The sequence below is a fragment of the Poecilia latipinna genome, unplaced genomic scaffold (assembly GCF_001443285.1).
Source record: "Poecilia latipinna isolate Pla-1442-1.1 unplaced genomic scaffold, P_latipinna-1.0 Scaffold643, whole genome shotgun sequence".
Classification (NCBI taxonomy): Eukaryota; Metazoa; Chordata; class Actinopteri; order Cyprinodontiformes; family Poeciliidae; genus Poecilia; species Poecilia latipinna.
Genome location: NW_015113259.1, coordinates 84,215 through 111,915, shown reverse-complemented (window position 1 = coordinate 111,915; position 27,701 = coordinate 84,215). Strand labels below are relative to the sequence as shown.

Below are 27,701 nucleotides of genomic sequence, written 5' to 3'. Positions count from 1 at the left end.
TGCAGACTCTGGGGAAGTTGTTAGAGGCTGAAAACCACCTGAGACTGGTTTGGATTGGTTCAGCTACTAGCAAAACGATTAAACATAAAGCCAGTGGAATTATTGAGATCAAAGCATGCTGTGTTTACATGTCAGAATGGCCTAGTCAAAGTCCTAAATACCTACATAATAGATCACTTCTCATCATAAACTTTCAGGCAGTTTAAGAAAAGCTGTAAGTTTCTTCTGTAAGTCTCTAGTTTATGAAATGTTTGTTTGTTTTATAACTTAAATACAACTCTTTCTTTCCTACGTCAAAACCAAAATCTAGATTTAAAAAATTATTCTGGGTACAGATTTTTATACCCACTTCATCGTTGCCACAGTGACAATGAAGCTGGGACTTTTTTATTGCAAGGCAGCAGAGCTAATATTAGAGCTGAGCTCAAATAATGGAAAACTACTACAGTCATAAATAAATAACAGGCTTGTACATTTTCAGAACTGTATTAGCATAAAAACATAGAAAATAGGTCTCCTCACACTGCTGTGGGAAAAATCTAAGGAAAATGATTTTGAATCTGTTTATTTTGTTAGTAATATGTATAATTTCTTTCAGGAGAGAACAGATAGCGTGAAACTACACCAAAAGATTTATATGAGATGTAGACACAAAGTTTAATGCATTACAGTAATATTAACATAATTCATATATTTGCCTTTGACAGTAAGAACTCAATTTAAATTATATGTTGTTTTCATAGAATTTAAAAGAATGAAAACATTAAATCTCTAACTTTAACAAGTCTGGATCTTCTTATTGAAGGGAAAACTTTAAAATTAATCAATATCTGTCAGATTAACTTAAAAATGTACAATGTACTCATTTGAATCTTATATCTCTTTGGATCAACACCACTGTTGCTGCAGGTGAATATTTTGGCCTTTTGTGACATGCGTTTTATGGAAAAATGTGTGTTTTCTAAACAACAGTAGCAACTGTGGTCTGCTGGCGATCTCTAGCAATGTTTAAACCAACTCCAGCCTCAGAACTACGAAGTCTGAATTTTTCTGGTGTGTATCTGCAGAAAATACAAGAGCACAGGAGGAAAACTGTCACAGGGTCTCTGCCCTTTTCCAGAAAACTGTTGTTTTTGTCTGCAGGCTGGCCCAGAAGTTTGACGCACAGGTTGAAGCACTCAGGCAAAATTAAAGAGAGATTTCTTGACAGAAAAGATCACTGAAACTGAAAATTGCAAGACAAGAAACCTTAAGGATTGCAATGTGAATACTGCCTGAGAAAGAAAACATATTTTATATCTTGGTTAATCCAGATACTGCACTCGAAATACAATTTCTGAGTGCAGTATCTGACTGAAATGTATGTAATGCTTCAGTTCAACGCTGACTGGAGATTGTCTGCGCTGTAAACAACTATCCTACACTCCAAAGAGAGAAGTGCAGATCCGAATGAGGCGGCTGTTAATGTTAATTTAATACTTGGAAGCGTGGCCAACACGGACTGAAAGACTTCGTTCACATCCTGGTGCTATTTCCAAACTATGGCAAACTACAATTTTAAAGATGTGCACAACTTCTCCTTCTGTTTGCTGATTGGTTCGGTTGGAACTCTATTGGAGAAATTGAGCTCAATGGGAGAAGTCCCAGACGGAGCACTGAAGGGAGATGAGAATCGAGCGTAACTGCATAAGAAGGCAATAGCCAGGCTGGCATTAAGGTGGATATAGTGTGAAACATTTCTGATTTCTGAAATGTGCACAGAATGGAGGACTTTGAATTGGCTTTATGTTGTGATCCCACATAAAGCTCCAGCGCACAACTCATCTGGGAGGCAAAAAGGTAAAATGGTGCTCAATATACAGGCCCCTAACAGAAGATATCATTTCAATGCATACAAACCCCGTCCATCCCTGAGAACCCGAATTGTCCGGAACAATCACCAGGTCATCAGTTTTTAGTGTGTGGACGGGAAATCACTTTGAAAACTTGACCCTTCTGTGTAATTTTATTGCTGCTACTTCTTTGGAAATCAGCTGACTCGTGTGTGAAGGATCTTTCCCAGGAAACGTGATTGATATGTTTCCTGTCCACACAGACTGACCCTGAAAAAGGGAACGTGAAAATGATCAAATAAGCACGAGATTCAGATTCCTTTAAACCAGATAAAGAAAATGTTCATAATTAGCTAAAAGAAAGGTTTGAATATGTCAATCTTTGTTAAAATGATTTACTAAAATAAATGAATGGTTCAATAATTGTCCAATTTATTGAGTTGCACACGTGTCATTCTTCTTGTAAGCACTTTTTTACAATGTAAACTTAAACAGCCACATCTTTTACAAAAGAAATTAATGTTAAGGAGTACAATATAACACCAACATAGATATTTCTAAATACTGATCAACAATAATCAGAAAAAGACAAAAAAAACAAATAAAAAAACATCTGAAGTTGCCAGCAACAACCTCGAAAGTCTAAGTAGTCAGTTGGATTGGGGGGAAATGGAAATAGCCAGTAAGTACACCACATGTTTCTTAACAGATCTTTTTACTTGAGTGACTTTTTTGTCACAGCGTATTTTCACTACGCTGTCTTTTTTACTTTTACTTCAGTAATTTTATATTGTAGTATCTTAGTTGAGTAAAATTTCTGGATTCTCTACCCACAGTGAGTAACTTCACTGAACGAAGAACAAATATGTTTTAACCAAAAATTTACCAAAGACACACACCTGCAGTTTTTGTTAAGGTTTTATGTTTTATATTGAAAGAAATCAATTTGGAAAAACAATGTTTTTTCCTGATTTTACTTGTCATTTTGGTCCTTAAAATACCAAAATTTCTTCTTAATGTTATTTGTTTATTTATAAATAAAGTTAAGAAGAAATTTTGGTATTTATAAATATAAATAAACTTTGTTTATTTATAAATAAATTATTTATTTATAAATAAAGTTAATTTAGTTTATTTATTTTGTATTTTTAAATATTAAATGATTGATAATTTGATCAGTTACTGAGTACTTGAGCAGTCATTTTACCAAATACTTTTTAAAAACTCTAACTAGAGTAATTTCTTGGATGGCTACTTTTTACTTTTACTTGAGTACAAATAAGTTAAAGTAAGTAAAGCTCTGTAAGAATTTTGGCAAGAAGCAATTTGCCAAAAACAGAATATTGTTATCTAAGAAGTGTTTTGTGGATTGATTTAATGTCAAAACGGCCTACCATACTCGGTTGTAGCAGGAACCCTGAACAAAAAAAAAAAAGGAGGAGGAAGCAGGAGGTGGAGGAAGAGGATGGGTATTATTACCAATGACGATAAGGCCACAACTATCCACTCGGTCTGGTTCACGGTAGTTACTTGTCAGCGTAAACAGTCGGAAGGACTATCAGAGACGGCACACCTGAGCACATAAGGGCAGACTGTTCTTCGTGTCGCCCTCTGGGAGGAAGAAGAAGGATCTCATGATGGCTGCTGTTTCTGCCTCTCAGATCAGAGGACTCCAGGCTGACGAGGTAAACCAGAGTTAACTAAACGTTAGTGACCGAGGCTGCTCACGCGCCCCGACCGTTTGACATCTCTCCCGCTTCCTGTTATCCGGGAAGTAAACTTAAAAAAAAAACCCTGAAAAAGTAGTGGATAGCTATCTCAAACATAGGTTTACTTTCGATAAGTGTGATTTCGTGTCAGCTAAATGAGAGAAGATGAAGGGTAAGAGGGAAAAATCGATATGACTACTTAAGAGCTAGCTCGAGTGTGTCGGGGAGGAAGCCAACTGTCAACGCCTGCGTTCCTGCTGCTCGGCACGCAAACACCAAACTTTGATAAAACAGACTTTGTTTTCAGCAGCGGCTTCACGGCCCCACGTAGACCCATCACAGTGGGTCAGATTGATGACAGATTGCGATATCCCACGATGATCATAAATTTAATAGGCAAATCACGACTGGGTTTATGGGGGGGAATGTCCTCAAGCGCCAAGCGCTGTCAGGAAATTACGTCACCCATTCCCTAAACAATGCTTTTGTGGGAGGAGAGAAAAGCCTGATAGGATTCATGTGGAACTTGATCTACTTTAGATGATTTTTGTTTTTGGCCTCTTCTGCTCACCTGTATGCACAGCCAGCCCAAGGCATAGGTGAACTAAGCAGCAGCTAAAGGTCTTAATGTCACACAAACACAAGCGTGGTTTAGTGATTATAAGTTGGTGGAAAAACAAATAAAGCTAGTGAACATCAATCTGAATTTCCCCAGAAATAACCAGGATTAACTTTTCAAAAGAAGACTGCTGAAGATTACTTCCTTCATACCGACGGAAAGCTGTAAAGTTAACAACTCTATGAAATCCAAAAATCGCCATATTCTTGCTCGGAGAAGGGATTGCTGCTTGATGCTGTCAACTGGATTGAAAACTTGTTGGTATAATAAACTGAACTTGACTGCATTGAATCACAACTAGTGTAATTTCAGTCTAAGTGATTGATTTAGTTTCATAGTCTGTATATAAATCTGATCTGTTTGTTAACTCTGTCAATTGGAGCTAAAACAGAATTTTTGTAAGAGTAAGAGGAACATTTTGATAGTTTTTAAACATGGACACTTCATTTCAAGTGCTAATAAATTACATAAGGGATTCAGCCAATATCTGGTGAATCTTTAATCCTAGTTATAAACTATATTGATGGCTATATTCGATGTACAATGGGTTCTAAGGAGTATATTCCTTTTAAAGTAACATTATGCAAGTTTTGTACGTTTATAACTGAAAACAACTAAGATTATATACTCAATGGTTTGTAAAAGTATTCTATTTAGTTTGATCATAGTTTATTCTTCATTTTCTGGGGTCCAAGATGATTATTTATCGATTGAAAATAATATTTGTATGTTTCTTTGCAGTTTGTGCATTTTATCTAGGAACATTTTACTCAAGTATGAACCATAAACCCTTTTATAACACCAGAAAAATTTAATCACTGCAAAACAAGCCAGTCATCTGACGAAACATACTATGTTGAGCCAAAAATAACACTTACATACTGATGTATAGAAGCAACTATACATGCAGGTGACAAAAATAAATAAGTAAATAAATGTGCTGGTCTGCTCATAAACATTGAATCATCTTGTAAGCAGCTTCCTAAATTGTATGTCTTGTTTTATTCATCTTTAATTATTGTTATTTTTTTGGTCTAAATTTGTTCATTCCACATTTTGTACTCCAAGCCCCACTCAGGGTTACAGTCCTGTTTTTAATTTGACAGTTAGAAGCCACTTTTGTGTCATTATTAATTTAGCTTGTTAAAATTGAAATTTTTTGGTATTTCATGAATGAAAAAAGACAAAGAACTTAAAAATGAGGTGAAAATATCTTAATGTGTTTTATACCAGTGATTCATTGAGATTATATAACTTTACAAAATGATGCCTGCTCTGGATTAAACATCCATCCAGTCGTCGTTACATGCTTTAACTTTTGTTTTGGTTTTATTTCCTTGTTGTTTTTTTTAATTATTATTGTTCATTTAGGAAACGTCCAGAATCCTTAAAGTAAAAGTCATTGCTGGAATTGGACTGGCCAAGAAAGACATACTAGGCGCAAGGTAAGTTTTTCTTTTTTTTTTTTTTTTTTTACAATGTCATTGCTTAAATGTAATATTTAAGTAAATGGAAGTTAGCTTGCTATTAAATAAACAATAAGTTTCAGTCATGACACAATAACAGCAGGGGGAGAAAACACAGCAAACACATGAATGATGCAAACTCCAAAAAACACAAATGCACCAGAAAAATGCTGCAAACAAAAACTATTGCCATCACAGAAACCTGCTTTTAGTAAAACATTGATTTCCATCTCTGCACAGTCACAAGGTGTCATCTACCAGCAGAGATCTGCTTGAGGTTGTTTTTTTGTTCTATAGTTTCCTCCAAAATATTTTTAAATCCATCAGAAAGCTAGAAAACCTGCCACCAGCGTCCCACCCGTGGCTCGTCGGCTGCTTTTGCAAAACATTGCCTCGTAAACAAGAAGTGTTGTGTCTTTGTAATTCTGTTGAAAAATCCTTATTCTTGTGAAATGATTGATGCAGAGGTTTTTAACAAGTCAGTAACCACAGCAGGTACAGTCAAAACACTCAACAATTAAAACAAAACAGCATGATAGTGACTTCACCTACACCTTCTGTTTTATTGACAAGGAGTCAAGAGACCAGTTCAGTATATCAGTAAGTACTTTTTCCAATATATTGCTACAGACTGCTGTTACATTAATATTTAGCCCACTACCGGGCCTATCATGTCACTTCTTCACTATTCACTACTATTTACCAGAATGAGGTCAAACCAAGATCAAGTCAGTGTCCAAACCCTTTGTGTCTTTTCTCCAGGCTTTAAGAGCCAACAAGGCTTGTTAAAGAGTGTAGGAACACACCTTGAAAAAAATCTTCTGATTTCTTTTCAATTGTGTTTTTAAAATATTGGAACGTAACAGCAAAAAAAAAAAAAAAAAAAATTAAGGAAACAGAAATAACTGATTTGTTATGTTTAAAGATCATGCCCCAGGAATACTGAAATGAGTGACTGTGGTTTTTGGGAAGATACTTCTGGTAAAACTTTGGTGGGTTGCTAACATATTTCCATCTCTTTTATTGATTTTATGTTGGTAACTTATGCCTCTTCAAGACTTACAGATACAATGATGATCTCTTTTTTGTTGTTATTCTGAGATTTTTCTTCCTTCTTTTGTCTGTAACCCATGGTGCCTTTCAAATGTATGTATTTAACTCTAACATTTCCTCATTTTTGTCACATGACAAACAAAAACTTCAAGGGATTTTATGTGAAAGACCTACATGTAGTAGTGGATTACTGTGATGCAGATGAAAATTATACTCTACAAACAAAAAGAGAAATATTTTTGCATGCATTTGTATTTACTCAAATCAAATCTAGGGCAATCCAATGAGATACAAATGTTGCTGTCACCTCTCTTTTATACAGAGAGGTGACAGCAACTCACAGTAGATGTCACCTTTTACAATTCCTTTAACAAAACAAGCGGCTCCAATTTATATCCACAAGTATGTAGCCAATGCAATAGACTAATCCAATAATTATTCATGTAAGACCCAAAAGTATTTAATTGCTTTGATCTGATTTAATTTCTGAAAATAATGTAACCATAAAATCAAAATAAAAAGTGATGTGCAGGTTCTGATCTGGTTTCAAAATAATGAAACAAACACAAAAACAGTAACATCATTATTACAAAATAACAAATTAGAAGAAAAACACCAGTACTGTACAGTAATGTATCCGTGTTAGAACAGTACAAAGTCATTCCAGTAACAGCAACTACTGTTTATTATATGATCTCTAAATAGCACAACGGACTCAGCAGATAGAAAATAACGTGAAATTTGTTTGCAAACTGGTGCATTTTCCGTTAAAACTTCTAGGCCTGTCACAATAACCAATGTTTCTGAATGATTAATCATCCAGAACTTAACACGATAACCAATAATGTTGTTGTTTTGAGACAATTTACTAGTAACATAATGGTAATAATGCAATAATAATTCAGGAACACATTCCAATGAACATTTAAACAGTGGAAGTAGAAGACATTTTGAATATCCAAAGTAAATGACAGAAAAAACAAATAAAATGAATTATGAAGTCTCAGGTAACAAATTTATCCTTCAGAACCAAAACTCCAGACTGAAGACTTTTATTATCCATTTTATGGTAGAAAGAAACAAATCATAAGTCATGAAATTAGAAATTATTAAGTTTGTTTCAATTTATCATACCATTAACTGATTTATTGAGTATTGTGACAGGCCTAAAAGCTTCATGATTTAGTGAAGTAGCTTGAGAAATTGTACTAAAAGATGTAGCTTTACTTGAAAGTGAGATTACACTAGCAAAGTATGAAGCACTTCTAGGAATTCATTTCAAAAGGTGGTTGTACTGGTTGACTCAAAAATACTTTCCAGATTTTTTATTTGCAAAAGCATTGGATGTACGCACTACTTTGTGTTGGTCTAGCACATTAAATCTCAACATTGAATATTGTGGTTGTAACATGATGTGAAATAGTTTCAGAGGTACCAGTTGTTTTGCCCTATGCAATACCAAAACACTTCAGCAGTTAGACTTGGGTAATGAATAATGTAATGTGCAAGATGGATGTGGCTTCAATGAACTCTAACTCGAATCATTACCGCTTTAACTGCAGTCATTATGTGAGCAGTGAGTCACCAGAGCTAATGTGGCTTTGTGTTTTTTCCTGTTAGAAATCAAACAAATTATGTTTTGCTTCCCTCAGAGATAAATAAAAAAATGTTACAGAAGAAATGAAGAACCAAAGCAAATCTTCTTGATTTCTAAGTTTGATCCCATACTTCTCTCTGCTTTTCTGTTGCAGTGATCCGTACACCAGACTGTCTCTTTATGATCCCGTCAATGGAGAAATCACAAGTCTGCAGACTAAGACCATTAAAAAGGTGACTAAACAGCACCTGAACCTGCTGCATTTTATGGTATTTGTATAAATATACATGTTTTTTCTTATTTCATGTTACTTGAAGACTCTGGATCCAAAATGGAACGAAGAATTCTATTTCCGAGTAAGTTTCGCTCAAAATATAATAAGTCAACAACCACATTCAAGCATGGATGCATGTACATTTTAAGCTTACATTGTTGTTGTCACTAATAGAAGATAAACTGTATAACTTGGCTTATATTTGAAAGCATGTTAAAAATGTAAACAGCCCAGCATCCCTTGTTGAATTAGTAAAGCTGGAGCCATTCTGATCTTCTGCTTTGTGTTTCAGGTAAATCCCAGGAGCCATCGGCTTCTGTTTGAGGTGTTTGATGAGAACAGACTGGTAAGCTTTTTAGATTTGTTCAGCTTATAATGATTCAATGTTCCCATGTAGTTGTTGTTTTTATTTCTTTTGAAATACAGTAAACTTACAGAATGTGGACAGGTATACTTTGTATCTCTAAAGATCCAATAACAGATTAAATTCATGTAAAGTGAGGCATTAAATTCATTAGAACAAACTTTCATTCAGGCTGATCTCATTAGAAGCTCTATTTCCCTCTAAAGTCAAATTTAAGTCAGTTTGTCGAATGACAACCCAAACATAAATCTTGCATCGCCTTTCTTGGACTCTTGTGGATGTGGCATAGAAATATAATGAGTTGTTCTTGATTGATGGCAGCTGCTGCTGAGGTGATATCATGTTCTGTGTTTGGACACCATAAATGCCAAACAGGAGAATGTGTCATATTTCCATAGATGCGGGTATCCTCCAGTCAGTGCAAGAATGACTTTGCTTTGTCTGCCTGTCAAAGATGCAGGAGGCCCTTATTTTGCCATATTATGCTGGATATTGCTGGAAACTTATCATAACTTATTACTCTGCTCTGCAAATAAGGGTAAATCTGGCTTCTGTTAGATCATCCTAACGTCTGTGAGGGTGGGGATTAAGAGCTGTGGATCAAATCTGGAGTTTAGTTCAGCTGTGGTTTAGTTTTGATTCTTAGGCAGAAATGTATTGAATGCACACTGTGTTTAAGGTTTAGCGAGTACTCCTTCATTTAACTTGTCATCCCACTAAATAGCATGTGATCGTCACATTTAGTTGTATTCTTAAATGTATTGATATTTATTGACACTGTCATGGAACCAGCAGTTGAAAATTAGTTCAAATGATGAGAAAAATCAGCTAATTGGTTAGCAGACATCAGCCATCAGAGTTTAGTGCTATGAGTCAAAGATGTTATCACAATATTTTCTTCCAAGTCTTTGCTTTCGTCTGGTAACATTGAAACCAATGTTACCAAAAAACATGGTAACATAAAAATAAAAAAAACTTTACATGCGATCCATGGAAAGCTTGTTCTAGATCAGAGATCCTCCACCTGTACTAACCAAGGAACCGCCTATCAAATTCAGTTTGTTTAGAGCCGCAAAACCTGTACAATTCCTTTCACTAACTACCTGCTATATGAAAATACTTTGTAATTTAATTTAAGCAGCATTTGGTGTTTTAGGGCAAAGAATAATCTCTAACTTTTACCTAAAATTGAGAATGAAAACACTTTCTTCATAGAAGATTTTAGAAAACATTATAATTTACAGTCTAATTAGTATAATTTGTTTAAAAATTCTGTGCAAATGCTACTGAAATCAGACTTTTAAAATGACCTTCATCTTTTTAACACTGCTACTGTCCTGTCCTTTCTGTCCAAACTCATTAAGAGTCACTGTGGACGTCCTAAAGAGCCTAATTCTCCTCTCTGAGTTTGCAGAGTAACAGAGAGGCTTTTTGTAGCAGGTTATCACAGCTCAGCCCAGGTTCGTCCTGGGGCACAAAAACAGTCAGACCCCACTATAGCCGGCTCTTCCTCCTCACCGTGTCTCTGTGTGGATAATGGAAACATTGTAAAGCAGTTGGTCAAGGTGAACACCTCATCAAATATCGCCTTACTTCTCCTATCCGCAGCACTTAGTTTAATTAAATTGTACATTTTCTTTTCTTTATCTCTTTAGAGTCATGATGTACTCTGTTATAAATATGTACTGACTTTTAGGGAAAATAAAAAAAACATTATTTATTTTACATAAGCTTTCGATATACCAAAGCTTCCATAAATGATTCTCTCTGGTTTTTCAGAAGTAGTGTTGAATGCAGCCCCATCAGCGCTAAATACAGTTTCAATTAACTGGTCTTACTGGTAGAAACTGCTCTGCGATTACCAAGAAACGGCTCTTTAGGTTCCCAGAAGAGCAAGTCGGGGCAGGACCATCTGTGCTCTTTTTTCCCTTGAATATCCAGTTATATACAAACTGCATGTGAATATATGAGCAACGTTCTGACGTGCAATTACAGCTTCAGAATAAGAAGTTATTAGCTCCACTTTATTTTTTTTAGCTTTTTGGGTTTTCGCATTAATTGCACAATTTTTGTCTTAAAGTGTCAATCTGTCATTTTGGCATAATGCTAAGTTATTCATAGAGCACCACAAATATTGCCAGCTGTTATTGTGCTGCATGTGGTTATTGTTTGTAGACTGGGAGGTTTCTGGAATGCGTCACCACATCACATGTTTACAGTCACATGAGAACATGAAGTTAGGCGTGGCTGACTCAGATCTTCCTCGTCACACTCCAGGTAGATTTCATGGCGCATTGAGGGGCATGTCGGTGCGGTAAATGTGCTTCTGAGTGGATGTGTTTGTCACTGCTTGCCTAAAATACAAGGAACTTGTAACTTCCTTCTTTACACTGCAGAGTCTCAGTTTCCCCAAAGGCAGAACACCATCTGTGTTTCTATAGAGACTCCATCTTGAATATATTACCACCGCCTGCATAAACAGATTCAGAAAACGCCCCGGGTTTGCAGGTGAAAAATAAATTGGGCGAACAAAATTCACTGAAGTATTTACAAAATTGTTGAACTAGAGGAAGTGCTCCTTGTTCCTGTGAAGATCACCTTCATTCTGTTTATGCTGATGTTTACATTGCCAGTTTCTGGAAGGCAAATGTTTTGTTAGAATGTATGCAGGACCCCAGGTGGTAGTTTTATTTGCACACAAACATGCTAAAAAGAGTATTTTGTCATTAAATAATGCAAAATTAAGGGAATAACCCACAGCATACCACTCTTTTATCTTCCCACATTCTCAGTTCCTCTACCTGCTTACTTTAATTTTCAATGGAAAGTTAAATTAACATCTACGTCATTCATTGGCTACATTTACGCAATAGCAGTGCCTCCGAGCGGTTTCTCTCCCTAGAAAATGAAAAAAAATTATTAAACATCAGCGTTCTGAGTCATAACTGTCTTAACCACTTAATGTTCAGCAGAACATGTCTTCACCTCAAACTAACGTTGAAACAAGCAGCACATCCTGTTTCTGTCACCAATGGAGGACTTGAAAGTTATGGGACTTTATTGTTTTTGTTAATCAGAAATGGTCCCTGAACTCCTTTCAGACTGATGTGACATTTACTGTCTTGTAATGTAGATTTATGGGAGATTCTGCAGATTGATTGTAATATATATATTTCCTCCAACCCACTGAACAAATTAAACATTTACATTTGTGGTGTAGCATTAAATCTCACTTTAAAAGTTTTTGAAGCAAACTTTCAACTTTTAGAAAGACGTCTGCTGCTCTGATTCAGTTTGGAAATATTTCCAGTTGTAAAACACATAGAGAGTGTCATCCTCTCACTGCTGTGAGGCTAATAACTTTACAAACATCTAACTACAAGCTTTAAACTGGCAGCACCTCTGTTAAGCAACCAAATGCATCTTCCTCAATTAATGGCTTAATAAAGACATAAGCCATTATTTCAGGAAAATGACGCCATGTCACATTATTTAAGCCGGAGTAAGAATAATTGTTGCTTTTCTGGTTTAAAGAAAGACAATAGACTATTTTTTTTTTTAAAAAGTGTGAACACTTTAATCCTTTTTTTATTTTAAAGTATTTCAACTTTAAAACTTTTTAAATTTTAACTATTGTAAACTGAGGTCATTTTAATCAACACTGCAGTGCAGTAGGCTAAGCCTCATAAACTTTTATAGAGCGTATAAAAGTTGTGTAATGTTGGGTTACTTAGGTGTGAAAATGCTAGACTTTCATGCCTGAGTTTCAAAACAGCAACTTAGACAGTTAAATTAAATTTACTTTTAATATGATTCATATTGTTCAAAAATTAAACTTAATATAATACCAAATAGATCATAAAAACCCAGGTTTCCACTGGGTCCATATTTTACAGTACTACTTGAAAATTGTTGATACAACATTGCCCAGCTGTTTACTAGCTTTGTTTTTTTCAGTGTCGCTCCATACCCCTCGCTTAATGAAAGAAAAACCCACAATGGTCACAGAAAGAACTTGAATCTGATAAAGGTAATGATGAATAAAAATTCCATGAAAATGAACAAATGAAATTCAGGCATTGCTTTTCAAACACGCTTCAACAGAATTACTTTAAAAAATAAACCATTGTGGGCTTTTCTTTGATCAACTGAGGGGTACCAACAATTTTGTCCGTGTGTATCAATGGTGAATGTCTTTTGTGCTTTCTTCCAAATATCATCTGCCACAGAAAGCTGGCAAAAGCCCATTTCTTTCAGTGGCAGGGTGGTTGATATGCAAATTATCAGGAAATGAATAAACCCATTAGGGGCCAGTTTTTCCTGTTGTACCTGCTGATAAATGTAAATATATTTTTCTTATCCTTTGCCAGTGAAAGTACACCTTTCTGGCTCTGCTTGTGAGTCTCTGAAGGTTTTATTAAATAAAACGTCCCCAATGTCTACTTGGTTCTTATTGATTGTAAGCTACTTTGTATTGTCAATATATATTGTAGCTAATGTCCATATTTGGGCTCCTGTCTTATCATGTGGCTGCCACATCACAATCACTATCAAGTTTGGAAAGTGGGTTATGACTGTCCTTGCTTCCGCCAGTGAGTCATGTCCTTATCCTGGCTGTGTCTCCTACTATTAAACATTACCTGGACGCTGATTTGGAAGCAGAGTAATGGCCTAAAATAAGTCGGCCACTGCCCACAATAGACTGCCATTAATAAATTGGACTGTCAACATCTATGAAGAAGAAATAAGACCAGCATAGACCGTTACATGAGGTGTCATGTAACCAGTGTCATACCACTTTAATGTCGCAATGATCACGCTTCTTTCATCCCTCTGTCTTCTGTTTTCCAAACGGTCATACCTAATTCCTGCATAGGGTGTTTGACTACGTTTGTGTGTGTGTGTGTTGTGTATATTTTCCAGCTTGAGCCTCGCTTGAATGCAGAATTACACTGGCATTCATTCTGTTTGATTTCCTGTAATTCTATAGCAGCGGGTAAAACTATTTGCGGGGGGCACAGAGCGGCAGAAACATTAGTGGCATAGCAGCAGCAGGACTCTCAAGTTAGCGGCCAGAGCTTCAGTCTAGGATTCAGCGTGGAGTACTGCCATGGTTTTGTTTGGCTGCCTTTTTCATTTTTAAGTTTTAGTTTAGCATTGCTTTCTGCGTAGGGCAGAGGCTCCTTGAAGAGGATCGATTTGGCTTCAAGGGTCGCCTCTTTGGGTCATCTCTTCAAACCGAACCAATGGCCTGCTAAAAGCTGAGATCAGCCTGCAGAGGAATGTAGCTTGTCACTGGAGCTATTTTGGCAATGCACAGCCACTAATGATTGAGATCACAGAGCAGAGTGCGGAACAGTTGCTTTCTTCCACTTTTTTTTCCTACCAGCAAGTTTGATCATGCACCTCTCACCAGCGCTGCAGGGATTAGAGAGTTAAACAAATGGCACGTCAGCTCCGCTTGCATTTCGCGTCAAGACGAAGTAACACGGACCCCCTCTCTGAAAGCCTCAGCTGCCATGGTGAGGAGAGCGGAGTCGGTGTGTCAGCGCACGGCCCCGCAGAGAATCTGGCGCACAGCTCAGTCCACTTGAAGGTGACTCCTCTGTCACCAGAGTTTGCCAGCAGTCAGAGCTCTTCAGTCTTCATACCCAGGGTTAACTCCGGAGGCAGCAACAAGAAGAGCATTCTGCAAATCTCGCTGCAGCCGTGCGGAAAACCAAGCGGCGAGTTGGAAGGGAGCGCGGAGGATGGAGAGGCCGGCGTTTGTGTCGGTTCTGACGGGGGATCGTGCAACAGCAGCATGGCCAGCGACGCCGGGTACTGCAGCAGCAACAGCATCTTTGAGCCGGAGCTTCCAGAAAAGCACAGGAGCAGCCAGGAGAGGCCCCAGGTCTGCCGCAGGTCCAAGGTCCCGCTGCGGCGGTGCTCCTCCCTGGTCATTATTCCAAGGAGCCCTTGCAGCACGCCGCCTGCGTCTCCCGTAGGATCTGTGGCTCTGTTTGCTCTGCCCCCGTTACGGGGATCTAACCAGCCGTTTCTCCAGGCACCTACCAGTGAATTCCTCCAAGCAGACGAAGAAGTGACGAGTAAAGAGCCCAACATCGCTTCTCTAAGTGGCCAAAATCAGCCAAAAGGAAACTACTCATCCGAGCTTAGGGACTCAAAACACACGGTGCACTTTAACATCCCGCTAGAGGATGAACCAAAATGCAAACTGGAGGACAAGACTGCAGGTATGGAGCAGTCCTCTAATCTTCACTCTAGCAGCGTGATGCTACGCTTTCCCCACCAGAGACCAATGGCATCGGCTAAACGAGCCGCATCTGTGGCTTCGGGCAGTTCACATCTCCCCAATGCTCATTACCCGGCTGGACTCTCTGAAAGACAAGGCGAAGCCCACAAAAAACTTTATCGGAGTACCTCTGCTTGCTTGTTTTCCTCATCTAAGCAACCTGAGAAAAACAGTAGAGTCTGTTCATCAGGGAAGGGTCAAGGGAAACACTGTCATCGTGCCATTCAGAGGAGCTTTTCCCTGGAGGTGCCTTACGCTAACACCGGGATTTCATGTCACGTTTCAAACCCAAAGCTCAGCAGCCCTCTTTCCCCACATGTACACATTCATTTGTCTCCTTGCTGCCCTGCAAAGGTTCTCGCTTACCCCAACAACTTCAAAAAGAGCCACAAAGGAAACAGGGAGGTGAGTGTTTAGATTCGCTGATGTTTCCTGACTGTAGAAAAACTCATGAAAGTTGTTTTTTTTTAGAGGCATTCTCATAATGGCCCTTTGACAGAGCTCTGTGGATGTGATGACAATGTTGTTAAACTGGTCCAAGCGGATTCCACACGGTTTTGGTCTGACTTGTCACAATGCCTTCCTGACTGCTGCTTTTACATACAGAACCGAAAAACAACACCAGGCTTTTATGAATAGAAACAACAAATGCAGATATATTATTCAAGTGTTAATTTTTTTTACTTTCTCGTTCTGGAGTCTGTGAAACTCAGTGTTACCCTTTATGCTGCTTTTAAGAGTAACTGAGAGCGTCTCTAACTCCAAGTCATGTATTTAACAAGCTCAGTGTGGACAAACATTCGCAGGTGTTCAGTTACATTACAGTAAATCCGTCAGGACATTAGTTTCCAAGAACCGCTGAAATAAGAGAGACCAGCTCCCCTCCGTCTTGGAGGTCTCTTTCACGTCTGTTCAAACTCAACTGCAGAATAATATTCCTTTTTCTCCTCATTAATCTGATAACCCTATGAGCGATCAACGTATTTACCGTGGTTATTTTAAGTGTCGGGGAAACGCGGTGCCCCCTTTGCTGATATAAATAAGGCGGCTCTGAAATATCCCCCCCGACTCCAGATAGTCTGGTGGTTGAAGCACGGCCGGCTCCTCTGGATTCAAATTTAACAGCATGATACGAGAGCAGCCATGCCAGCCAGCCATCTGTGGACACGTGTGTGTGCGTGCGTGTGTGTGTGGGGGCAAAGACTGTTGGCCTTTCCCAGTAAACGATCGGATGGTGTGTTAGCTTCCCTGTGGGTCCCCCCCCACCTCCCACTAACCAGTGTTTGTGAAATATCAGGTGTCGGTCTCCCCCTACATTTAGCAAGCTGTCAAGAAAGAAGGCCTACCTGAGTAATTTGTCTTTTCCTGAAACGTTTTTTGGACTTGCATACTGAATACTGTCTCATTATTACCTCTGATGACTATTAAGGTGACAGTTTGACTTGGTTGGTTAGCAGCACATCACTCCTACCTTTTGTTAAACATCAGTTTGTATTTTGTACGCCTTTACCTGTTCTGAAGATTAAATCACAATTTCTTTAGGTTTATTTTTAGGTATTACTCTTTTGAGAGTTACTCTACGTCAGTGTCTCTATTAAATCATATATTTTCTCCAGTCATGAACAGCCAAAAACCACTAAAATGTTCCATCACACCATTCTTGTATTTTCAAATCAGTTGAATAAGATTCCAAAGAAAGAGCTGGAGAGTTGGTAGATTTCTCTGGTTTAAAGGTAATGAAAGTAATGCTGCGCACTGCAGATCAGCTATCTGAAAGGAGCCTTGTCTCTTTTCCCATTAAAAGAAATGCAAATGGTAAATATTTTCAGACACAAAATCTATAATGCAGCCAATTGCAGACTTGCTGCATAATTACTAATTAACCAGATAAAATAAACTTTTTATACTCTGAGTGTGGAATAAAAATTAGTGCTGCCCTGCCTTGTTGCTGCGCACTGTTTGATATTTTCCTTTCCGTAAGATAAAATAGACTCTCATGAAGATATTAATCAACCTAAGTCAACTTGTTTTTAGAGAAAGCTACTGTCTGAAATGTTTTCTTCAATCTGTGTATCACAGTTATAATAAATGACTAACAGTGCATCACAACTGTAATAATTAGTGTTTGTGTGTTTAGGCTGCAGTATTAATAGTAGTTGGTTTTCTATTTTAAATAGAATCTGTTACTTAATGTTGTAGGTTTTAATTTTTACTCTGGATAATCATGCCATGGTTATAGTGACATCTAACAAATACACAAGAGACAAGAAAAGGGAACAAGAAGTATTTTAAGCTTCAGTTCTCCAATTACAAAATGTCTAAATTAGCTCTTAGTTAAACATTTCTACTTTTTAATATAATAATTCATAGAATAATTATTGTATAACATAGTGTTCATGCAAAAAAGTGGTAAAATAGTCACTTTGTTGCAGAGTGAGAGCACCGTTTAGAAAAACATCAAATTCAAATACTTTCCCCTTCAGGTTGCTGTTAAACTCGCTTGCAGCGATGCAACTAGCTGTGAGATTTAAATAAACCTTCAGCTTTGCTCCTCTTATCTGTTTTGCCTTCATAACTACATGTGCTCCCTTGCAAAGTTAATGAACAACCAGATGTGGCTGTGTTACACAACTGAGGTGGAAAACATGACTCAGATCCCATTTCTGCTGCGTATTTTGGACGAATCTTTGTCATAATTTTGAAAACCATCTTTAAGCAATTATAGATCAGTTTACATTGTCTAATCGGCTCTAATCTCATCCTACAAATGAATAATCTCGAGGAATTTAGCTTGTATGGCACTTGGACAGTGGATTTACTGAGGACCTTTTTAGGAGGATATGGTTTTGTTACGTCATTTGGTACAAATTCCTGCAGGAATGTTCTCTAAAGACGTCACACCCCTATTAGGAAAAATGCCCTCCTCAACTCCAACATATTATTTTCCAGCCACCATTCTGGAAAAATGTGACCTTTCCTTCCTATTGGACTTGAACTAATTATGTTTATACTACACATTTTCCATGAAAAAATTAAGGCAGAAGTCAAATGAACAAGTGGATCTCAAACCGTGACACACTTCGGACCATCGCCACACAGTTTAGTTTGGCCGCTCTCATAGCATTTAACTGGGCAGCTCTTTCTCCCACCTGTCAAAGCAGTTTGTCATGGCACATGTAAGACGTATTTCTGAGGATGCAGGTTGCCTCCAGCTTATACGGTTTCTGATCTGGTCCTAATGTCAGCCCGTAAACTGAGCAGCATTTGGTGTCACCTGAATCTTCAGGGATGCCCTGAATGGAAATTTATCTGTCATTATAATTTTAATTTAAGCGCTTGGTATGCATCCAGAGCTTCTGTGTTGTTGTTTTTAAATCTGCTTCACCAGGGAGGCTTCCAAGAAAAGGATATGAAGAGTTAAATGATGGGTAGCAGATGGTAAACACTGTTGCTAGTGACATTGTACTGAATTAGCCAGCAAAGTATTTAGTCCCAGCATGTGTGGCAGATTTGAATGTGCTGACGTCTTTTTTTTTTTTTATTATTTATTAAAAAATATGAGTTAGCCTGTCACAATAATCAATTGATCACATGATAAATTAAAACAAACTTAATTATTTCCATTGGTATGTTTTATCATTTATCTCTTTCTACCAAAAACTGGATGATAAAAGTCTTCAGTTTGGTGCGTTGGTCTCAACTAGCCCTTATTTTGATTACGAAGACTTCAAAATTAATTTTATTTGTTGTTTTGTTTATTTTGAATATTTAAAATGTCTTCCAGTTCCAGTGTTAAATGTTCATTAGTTTAAAGTTTACTGATCTTTTAGAATTTGCTCCTCCATTATTATTTTGCCATTATTTAAAAATGATCTCAAAACAACAATATTATCGTTTATCACAATAACCTCTGGAACATTTTATCGTCTAGCAAACTTTGTTATTGTGACAGGCCTATATGTGAGACGGTATTATATGTACAAAACAATTAGGACAAAATGTCAGATTATTTATAAAGCATTTTAAAAATGGCTATTAACTACACCGTGTTGTACAGTATCCTTAAAATTACATACTTAAAATGAAATGGTACAAAACAAATACATTCTTCTAATTTAATTTTGTTTGTGTTTTCCAAGAATAACCATGCCAATGATTAATGTAGAGATAGATAAAATAAAATACATGAAACAAAGGATAGATAAAATGCCATAAAAAAATCAATAAAGCAATAAAGTAGAGTAAATAATCTATCTAAAATCTGAAAATGGAAAGCATTCGATGTGTAAAAATTAAAGCAAAAGCAAGGCCGTGGCTTTAATCGGGCCATAAGAGCAGCTTCATTGCTCACTGGTTTTTTTCCAGTCTGTCCATCTTTACTGGAAGGAAAAAAAAGCCACTTCCTCAAAAGCTGCTGCTTTATTGATTGAGTTAAGGTGAGGCTCAGTCAGGTTTATAAACTCTGCTCACAGATTACTGCAGTCGTTCTGCGTAATCTGATTTCATTTTATATGTGTTTGAGATTTGTTTTGAGAACATTTCCACCAAATTACACAGAAAAACCTGCTCATTTTTAGTTTATTAGTATAAAATGAACATATAAACAAGTTAAGCAACAGAGTTCCTATGTTTAGAGAAACACAGGCTTTATAATTCATCTTGGGTTCAGGCGATCACCCAGTCAGGACCTTTTTAAGTAGAAGGGTGTGTGAAAGATGTTATTTCTCAAATTGTATAAAATCATAGCTATTTATATATTTAAGTATCCATTAAGTTACCACTTCCTGCCTTCTTGGAAGATGCGTCCACTTCTCAGTATGGAAGCTCATGTTTTAGACCGGACATCCACTATGCTGCTGCTAATTCTCAGGTCAGGACCTTCAGATCCAAAACAGAGTTTCAGACATTTTTGGACAACCACAATGTCCTAAAAATTGACATTTTTAACGTTAGAAACATTAAAAATGTCACTGACTCACCTGTCCATCCTGTAAGATGCTGTAAGTTATGAGGCGTTTATTGACAAGAAAAATATGCAAGTGGTTTCTGCTCCAGGATTCAACGAATGAATGAATTTAAACTGCATGAGGAACAGATTGAGCTCTCTAATACTAGAGTGTAGCGCTTTTCTCTTGGTAAAGCGTTACACAGGCAATTTATCATTTAGCGTACACTGATCCAGTTTCACTGCAAAAACAAAATCTTACCAAGTATATTTGGTCTAGTTTCTGGTGCATATAACTTACTACATTTAAAATAAGACAAAACTAAGTTCTAAGTAATTTTTTATTTTAATAATTCCTGAATATTGTTAAAAAGTACTAGCTTCACTGGCAGATTTTTCACTTAAAATAGGGGGAAATGTCTTGATACAAGTGGGGAAAAAAATCTGCCAGTGCAAAAAGTATTGATATTAAGGAACTGACTTAAAACAAACTCCTGCTGAAAAGTTACTCATAAGTTAGTTTTGTTTTTTTCAAGTGTAATATTTCCAATAAAAACAAGACAAAAATACTTGATTTTGTCCTTTTGTTGTGTTCGTGGTGGTTCTTTTCCATTTCAGTAAAATAAGAGCGCAAAACAACTAAAGCTGCAAAACAAAGAAAATGACCTGCTTCCTGTTTTTCAGATTTAAGATCTGCTTGTTAAAACCCAAACAATTGTTGATTTATGCAATGAAATCTATATATTTTATACAGGCAGCACACTAATCCAGAACAAATTCAGCCCATTTAAAAATAATGTTTGTGTGTGATTGTATTTCAGGAAGCGCTTGGTTTCCGTCAATCCTTGTAAACGTAAACATTATGTTCCATATGCTGCTTCAGCCACTGTAAATACTATAAACAACACAATCTAGTAAATTGCAGGGTGTGCCTGAAGAGAGCTGGATTTGAATGACTGGAAATAAACCCGGTCCGAATGGCACGACTCTCAGTCCTGATTAAGCTCTTGAATATTCGTCATTCAATATCCAGTGCGTTAGCGTGCAACTACCGGTTGGAAACGGAAAGTTTCCTGAAAGAAAGGTCACAGTTGTTGAAATGCAATAAACCACACTCCCCTGTAATAAGACGTGCAGCATAAAACTTCAGATAAATGTCTTGTAAGAGATGAGCAAATGCAGTGATGACTAATATGATGCTATACGGCTTTCGTACGAGAGCTTGAAATACTTGAAAATGTTTGAATGACCATTTTGGAAAGCGCTTGATATTCAAACTGCACAGTTTTGTAATGAAGTACAATCCACTTTATTTTGGAAACATTATTTACATTTGAAACCAGATATTGTCGTACACCTCATGAAAAGACACATTTTTTATTATTATTGCCTGGAGTTGAATTAAACTAAGCTTTTTATTGTCAGTTAGAATCACCAAAATTATTTCTATTTTCTAAATGCTAGAAAACTTAGGAGAATTTTTATTTATTTTGCATGTTGTGTTTTTAGCATTCATTTGAACAGGAAGGTCATTTATCTTAACACGATTTGTTTGGCTTGTTTCATTGTCAGTAACGTTTTGATCTGTGTAATTGAAATGAAGGTTGGCTTATATTTTATACGCCAAACAAAGTTACTGAAATTAGATTATTTTTAGTGTTTTGTTCTCAGACCAGTCAGGTGTGAGAGAAAGACATTTCAAAACACAACATTGTTTTAGTTTCCTTTCTCTCTGCTGTAGAATGTAGAATATTATCAAAAGACATTATTACCATTATTATATTATATACTAGTGAGTTGGAACTGTCTTTTTTTTTAATTCATTTTGAAAAACGTTCATATGAAAGAGTTTGAAAGCTTCCCTTGATGATGCCTGAAAAGTGTTTGAACCCTGATAATGAGACTAAAACAATGTAGTTTTAAAGTCACTTCCTGAGTTTTCGGTAAGATGAACGGGAGCGTCTTCCTCTTCACCTGTTTCTCTCTGTTGGTAATTAAAGGCAGGACGAACCAGGTGTGTCTATTTATGTAAACACCTGTGTGACCTGTCGGGAGGGTTGATTCGGACACGAGGCGGACCCCCGCTGTGCATTGTGCTCCCCTACCAGGCTGCGGGACCGCCAGGCGGTAAACATATCCCGCGTTTAGAGCGGTGACACGGCATCTGGCTTATGCTGCAGTATTTGATCCTGGGCTCTCTTGTAATAACACGGAGCAGTTATTTATTGGGAGCCGATAAACACATTCCTGCTAGATGAAGTGGAGATATATACAGAAATGCATTGGTTGTTCAATAATGAACGATGTTGTGTTTGAGCTACTTCTCTGTTTACTGTAACATGAGACGGCTGCTGAGAGGGAGAAGGATGTTTAGGAAAGTGGCAGAAATCTTTCCAATCAATTGCTGCCTGCCAACTCCATGTATTTGACTGATGTACTTCGAAGTGGTTTCAGCGGGAAGATTTGGAGGACAGTCTCGTTGATGTTTGTTTTGGGGATGAATCTCATGTGTCCCCTTGTCTCTCCTTTTCAGACACGTGATGACTTTCTTGGACAGGTGGATGTTCCTTTAAATCAGATACCGGTGAGTCCTTGTCTTTAACGAGGTGTAACAACCCCTGTGGCTGGTTTTGTTTCACTTACCCTCCAGATCATAATTGTAAAACCAAGTGAGCAGCATTCACATTCTTCACTGCCAAGTTTTAAGAAAATGCAGCAGGAGCAGAAGACAAAACATAGACTGGAGAAATTACTGAAGACAAGATTTAGACTCAGACAGGCTGATCTAAGTTACAGATTTTAATCACAGAAACTCCAAAACTGAACTAAAATGGTAAAAAAAAGAGGATTTTTTTGAGTAGCCCCGCTGTTATGATTTCACTGCAAGCCTCAAAATCTTATGAAGTATTTTTAATCCAAATATCTTAGTACACTTGAAATAAAAAAATAACTTTCAAGTAACTTTCCAGGAAGAAATATGAGCTTGTTTTAAGTTAAAAGTTTCTTAATGCCTTCAAAAGTACTAGTTCAGATTTATACATAGATTTTAACATTTTCAATAATATGAAAATATAATTTTTGATCAATTTACTAATTTTATCTCATGTTTATTCCTTTTGTATTTTGAAGCTCTGGTAGCTTCTTACTGGGTGTTACATTGTTTTTGAGGAATTGTTTTCTCAGTGTTTTTCTTTTTGTTAATTTCATTTGTAAATTATGGCTTCTGCTTGTTCAAATTGATTTTGTAAGAACATCCCCTGGAAGGCGAGCAGCACTTCAGTAACAGTGCAGCCAGGAACATGATGTACGTGTAAAGGATGTGTAATAAATATTATTCACAGAAAAAACAAAATAACTTAAAGTGACTCATAAAACTGCAGAATAAACCACCAGGACAGGGACACCAAGTGTTCACATATCCTTACTCTTCCTGTTTCTTTGGATATTTATTTTTTTAAAGATATGTTTTAACTCTCTCTCAGTCTCACCTGTGTCTCCATGTAAACATAAACGTGTGCCCTTATTCGGCTGTCAGTTCCACTTCGTTTTCTTCAGTTTTGAAAACACGGCCCGCTGTGTTTATGCTGCGTTTCTGCTTATGTTTAATTGTAAATACAAATTAGCCGTCATTATCCGACGCCACCATCATTCCACGTTGCCATGTCTTTAAAAATAATGGTGTTTTAATGCCACGTTAAGCAGCGGGTTAAAGCTTTGCGCTTTATTTTTGTTGCTTTTGTTTCCTTTAGACAGAAAATCCTAACACACAAAGACCATACACATTCAAGGATTTTCTGCTCCACCCACGAAGGTTTGCATTTCATCACACTTTCATTTTGCTTTTGAGCATTTCCCCGTTGACCTTTCTTGGCTTCATCTAAACACGTTTTCTGTTTTTTTTTGTTTTTCTTCCCTGGTCAGCCATAAGTCCAGGGTCAAAGGTCATCTGCGTCTCAAAATGACCTACCTGCCGAAGAACCTGGGCTCAGAAGAGGAGACGGCAGATCAGACAGAGGACTCGGATGTAAGCTAGTGCTTCGTTTAGTTTTTCTCTGCAGAGATGCTTCATCTGATTAAATCATCACAAACAGATTAAACTTGAGAGCATCACAGCCCACTCTTAGAGCGTTATTCTCAATATTTAATTTATTTTTTCCTTTTGTTTTTAGCTCAATTTTAGTTTTATTTTGAGTGTTGATTGTGGGTGACCAGTGTTTGTGTATGTTTTCATATGTGCAAAACTCAATAAATAGATATTTAAAAAAAAATAAAAGGTAGTGCCCAAGAGGAGATGCACATTTTGCAGATTTTTATTCGTAAAAGAAAAAAAAAACTTAAACCAGGAATAATTTTCCAGCCTCTTGACTAACATGACGTAGAAATAAAAACTGTTGGTTTCCACATCTGTACTGAGTGATTTAAATGTTTTCCTCCTGTGCAGTCGGGCTGGGAGCTTCTGGACCAGGACATGTCGGGCCCCAGGCAGAGCCAGATGCTGCCTCCTCTTCCTCCTGGCTGGGAGGAGCGACAGGACAACCTCGGCAGGATCTACTTCGTCAACCACGTGACCAGAACCACGCAGTGGCACCGGCCCACCATGCAGTAGGATGTCCTCCGCGCCTCCATGAGTGACATCATTTCCTCAGATTCATTCCCCGGTGGATGGGAGCCAACATGTGTTTGTGTGTCTGTTGAACAAAGGCAGAGCAACGGGGAGAGCCAGCGGCCGCAGAACAGCAACACGGATGTGGAACCTGCCTTCATCACACGCAGACAGATCTCAGAGCACGACGAGAGCGCCACGCCGCAGGAGTCTCCAGAGGTAACGCCGTTCTGCTTCCTGTCCAGGCCCACAGTGATGTGTCCTAAAGAAACTCTTTAACTGATCCTCAGTTTTTATTCTGCAAAAGCTTTTATTGCTTTTTGACAGAACCGAAAACTCAGAGAATTAGAGCTACAGCGGTAATGAAGAGGAGACTTTAACTAGACCCCATCCTCTGGGTCATTTCCAATAAAGTTATAGGGATAAACATAATAATAACACTATTATTATGTGTTACCAATAAAATTACCAATAATGTTGGTAATTTACCAATAATGTTGGTAATAATTACCAATGATGTTGGTAATTTACCAATAATGTTGGTAATTTTATCAAAATACCAACATGAAAAATGACACAAAAAAATAAATGTTGAGCATCTTTGAAGTTATACTTTATCAGTTTTACAGATAATAAAATAATTTATATTTTAACACATCGGCATCAAATTATTATCAGTGTCAGGACTTTGAAGCGATTGCGCCAACAACTGAGTCTGTTTAGAAGAAAACCACAAAGACAGAGGTGGTTATGCTGATATCTAGAAGCTTTTCTTCTCACGAAAACAATTTTTTTCTCTTAATTTTAAGACATTCTGGCAAAATTGCATCTTTATTCTTCTAGTATTATGACTATAATATCGTAATTAAACAAAAGTTCTCATAGCCAGACCCTAGTACTCCAACCTAAAACTCACAGAATGGATGACTGAAATAAAAGCCACTTTTTGAAAATATTCCCCATCAGTTGCAATTTCTATTTTAGAAAAGAAAGATCTACATCGGATCTGATATGACAAAGATTTTATTTTTAAGCCATGCTGCCCCGCCCTGTTGCTGATCCATCAAGCTACATGACGGAGTTTAATTCACTCTGCCAACATATAACGTTCTGTAATGAAAATGTTTGTTTCTCAGCACATTTATCGCATTACTTCAACTCACAATCATGCAAGTTAAGAAAAATTAACAGATATCAGCGACTCTGCCTTGCTGCTGAGGTAGTAATAAATAAATAAGCATATATTTAATATTATTTAAGAGCTTTTAACCAAATAACAGGAGTCTTTTTGTTTTTGTCTTCTAGCATCTGAATGTATTTTACCCTTAGGTCTCAATTGTTTTTGGATGATTTAATGAAAGTTTTAACTCTGGGTGTGGTTAGCTCCACCTTAACGAAACCGATGACTTTCAGCTCATAGTAAGCCTTTAATCGTGACACATGGAACAACCCTTTGGTCTAATGCTTAAAAATAACACAAAGGCTCTTCCTTATGCAACACTTTTCATATCTGCTTATGACACTTGATTGAATTTATTTCCAGAAGTCACACATTCTCTCATGAAAACTTAAACTTTATTTCTTATGATGCCAAGAAAGTTCAGAGCTCAAACAGGGTTTTTTTGTTTTCAGATCTTGTGACACTAATGGCCTTTTGGTCAGTAGCTCAGTTAGCAGCACGGTTGTCTTGCAGCAAGAAGGTTTTTGGTTTGAATCCTTTCTGCGTGGCGTTTGCATGTTTTCCCTGTGCTTATGTGGGTTTTTTCTGGGTACTCTGCTTCCTCCCAAAGTCCAAAAACAGTCCAACAAAGTCTGTCCTGTCTGACTTTGTGTGTCGAAGCACTGAATTTAAAATCTCTTCGTTGCTCTGCTTAAAGGTTTTGAACCGAATACACTCTGCAGACAACGTCCTGAAACCACGAGGCTTTCAGAAACTTTAAATCAGGAAACACTACAGTTTCAAAATACAAGAACGTTTTATGAGTTTATCTGCATTTTATCAGTGTTGCTTCTTATCTAAATTATATTTGTCTTACTCTTTTTTGTTTTTAAAGTATTTTTTCTTGTATTCCTTTATTTCTTGCTAAGCACTACTTTGTTTTGCTTCTTAACCTCACAGTTTCTGTCTCTTTACGCTCCAGAGCTGGGAGATCCTCACAGAGGACGAATCCACTTTGCACCCCAGAAACCATCAGCTCACATCGCCTGCGTCCAGTGAGCCGCTGGAGTTCTCGTCGGTCAACGACGAGAACAGGAACCATCGCGTTTCAAGATCCTCAGCTAGAGAGCTGCGCAGTTCACAGAATGTGAGAAGCACGAGGTTCCTCTTACTGAAATTCATAAACAGACTAATGGGAGCCATCCGCTTCCACCGAGAGGAAGGGAGGGAGGCTAAAAGCTGATAACAGATTTCATGTCTTCTGCTGCAGAATCACATGAGTAATTCAAACCATTCCAGCCTCAGAGAAAGTTCGCAGACTTCTGCAAGAGAGGAACAACCTGCCAGTCCTGTGGTGGGTACTTTCTGCCTCCACAAAAGGTTGACTAATCCGGTTTCACTTCACCACATGCTAAACTACTGGTGCCTCTGCTACGCCTCAGCTCTCAAAGCTGCTGCTCCGTCTTTCCCTGCTATACAGTTGAACTCAGTGTCTGTCCACATGGGAGGCGTTACTGATCAGTGTTATTTATTTATATTGTTCAATAGTTACTTCCCTCGTCCCCTCAGTTGCCTCCAGGCTGGGAGGAGAAGCGTGACAATAAAGGAAGACGCTACTATGTCAACCACAACACCCGAACCACCACATGGGTGCGACCAGTCGTTCAGGTACAAAGCTTTCTTATTACTGCTCACTTAGCCCATTTTATTTTACTGCAGAATACAAAGCAAGTGGAGATTTACACCCTTAAGTAGAGATGTGCCGATCAGGTTTTTTCCTGCCGA

At 37.5% G+C, this 27,701-nt stretch overlaps 1 protein-coding gene across 3 annotated transcripts in view; it reads left to right on the top strand.

Moving 5' to 3' along the window:
* The first annotated feature begins 3,252 nt into the window (after positions 1–3,252).
* nedd4a (NEDD4 E3 ubiquitin protein ligase a) overlaps positions 3,253–27,701 on the top strand; it is a 41,307-nt gene continuing 16,858 nt past the window's right edge. The window contains exons 1-14 of one of the 3 annotated variants that reach the window (XM_015043646.1): positions 3,253–3,517; positions 5,532–5,605; positions 6,200–6,226; positions 8,431–8,509; positions 8,594–8,632; positions 8,843–8,896; positions 22,688–22,738; positions 23,904–23,965; positions 24,076–24,178; positions 24,596–24,756; positions 24,856–24,976; positions 26,899–27,063; positions 27,187–27,270; positions 27,465–27,584. In XM_015043646.1, coding sequence (XP_014899132.1) covers positions 3,467–3,517; positions 5,532–5,605; positions 6,200–6,226; positions 8,431–8,509; positions 8,594–8,632; positions 8,843–8,896; positions 22,688–22,738; positions 23,904–23,965; positions 24,076–24,178; positions 24,596–24,756; positions 24,856–24,976; positions 26,899–27,063; positions 27,187–27,270; positions 27,465–27,584 — 1,191 coding nt within the window. In that variant the 5' untranslated portion in view covers positions 3,253–3,466. Of the gene's footprint in view, positions 3,518–5,531; positions 5,606–6,199; positions 6,227–8,430; positions 8,510–8,593; positions 8,633–8,842; positions 8,897–14,357; positions 15,615–22,687; positions 22,739–23,903; positions 23,966–24,075; positions 24,179–24,595; positions 24,757–24,855; positions 24,977–26,898; positions 27,064–27,186; positions 27,271–27,464; positions 27,585–27,701 lie in introns of those variants that run through there. The other 2 variants (XM_015043647.1, XM_015043645.1) reach the window with 2 other exon arrangements.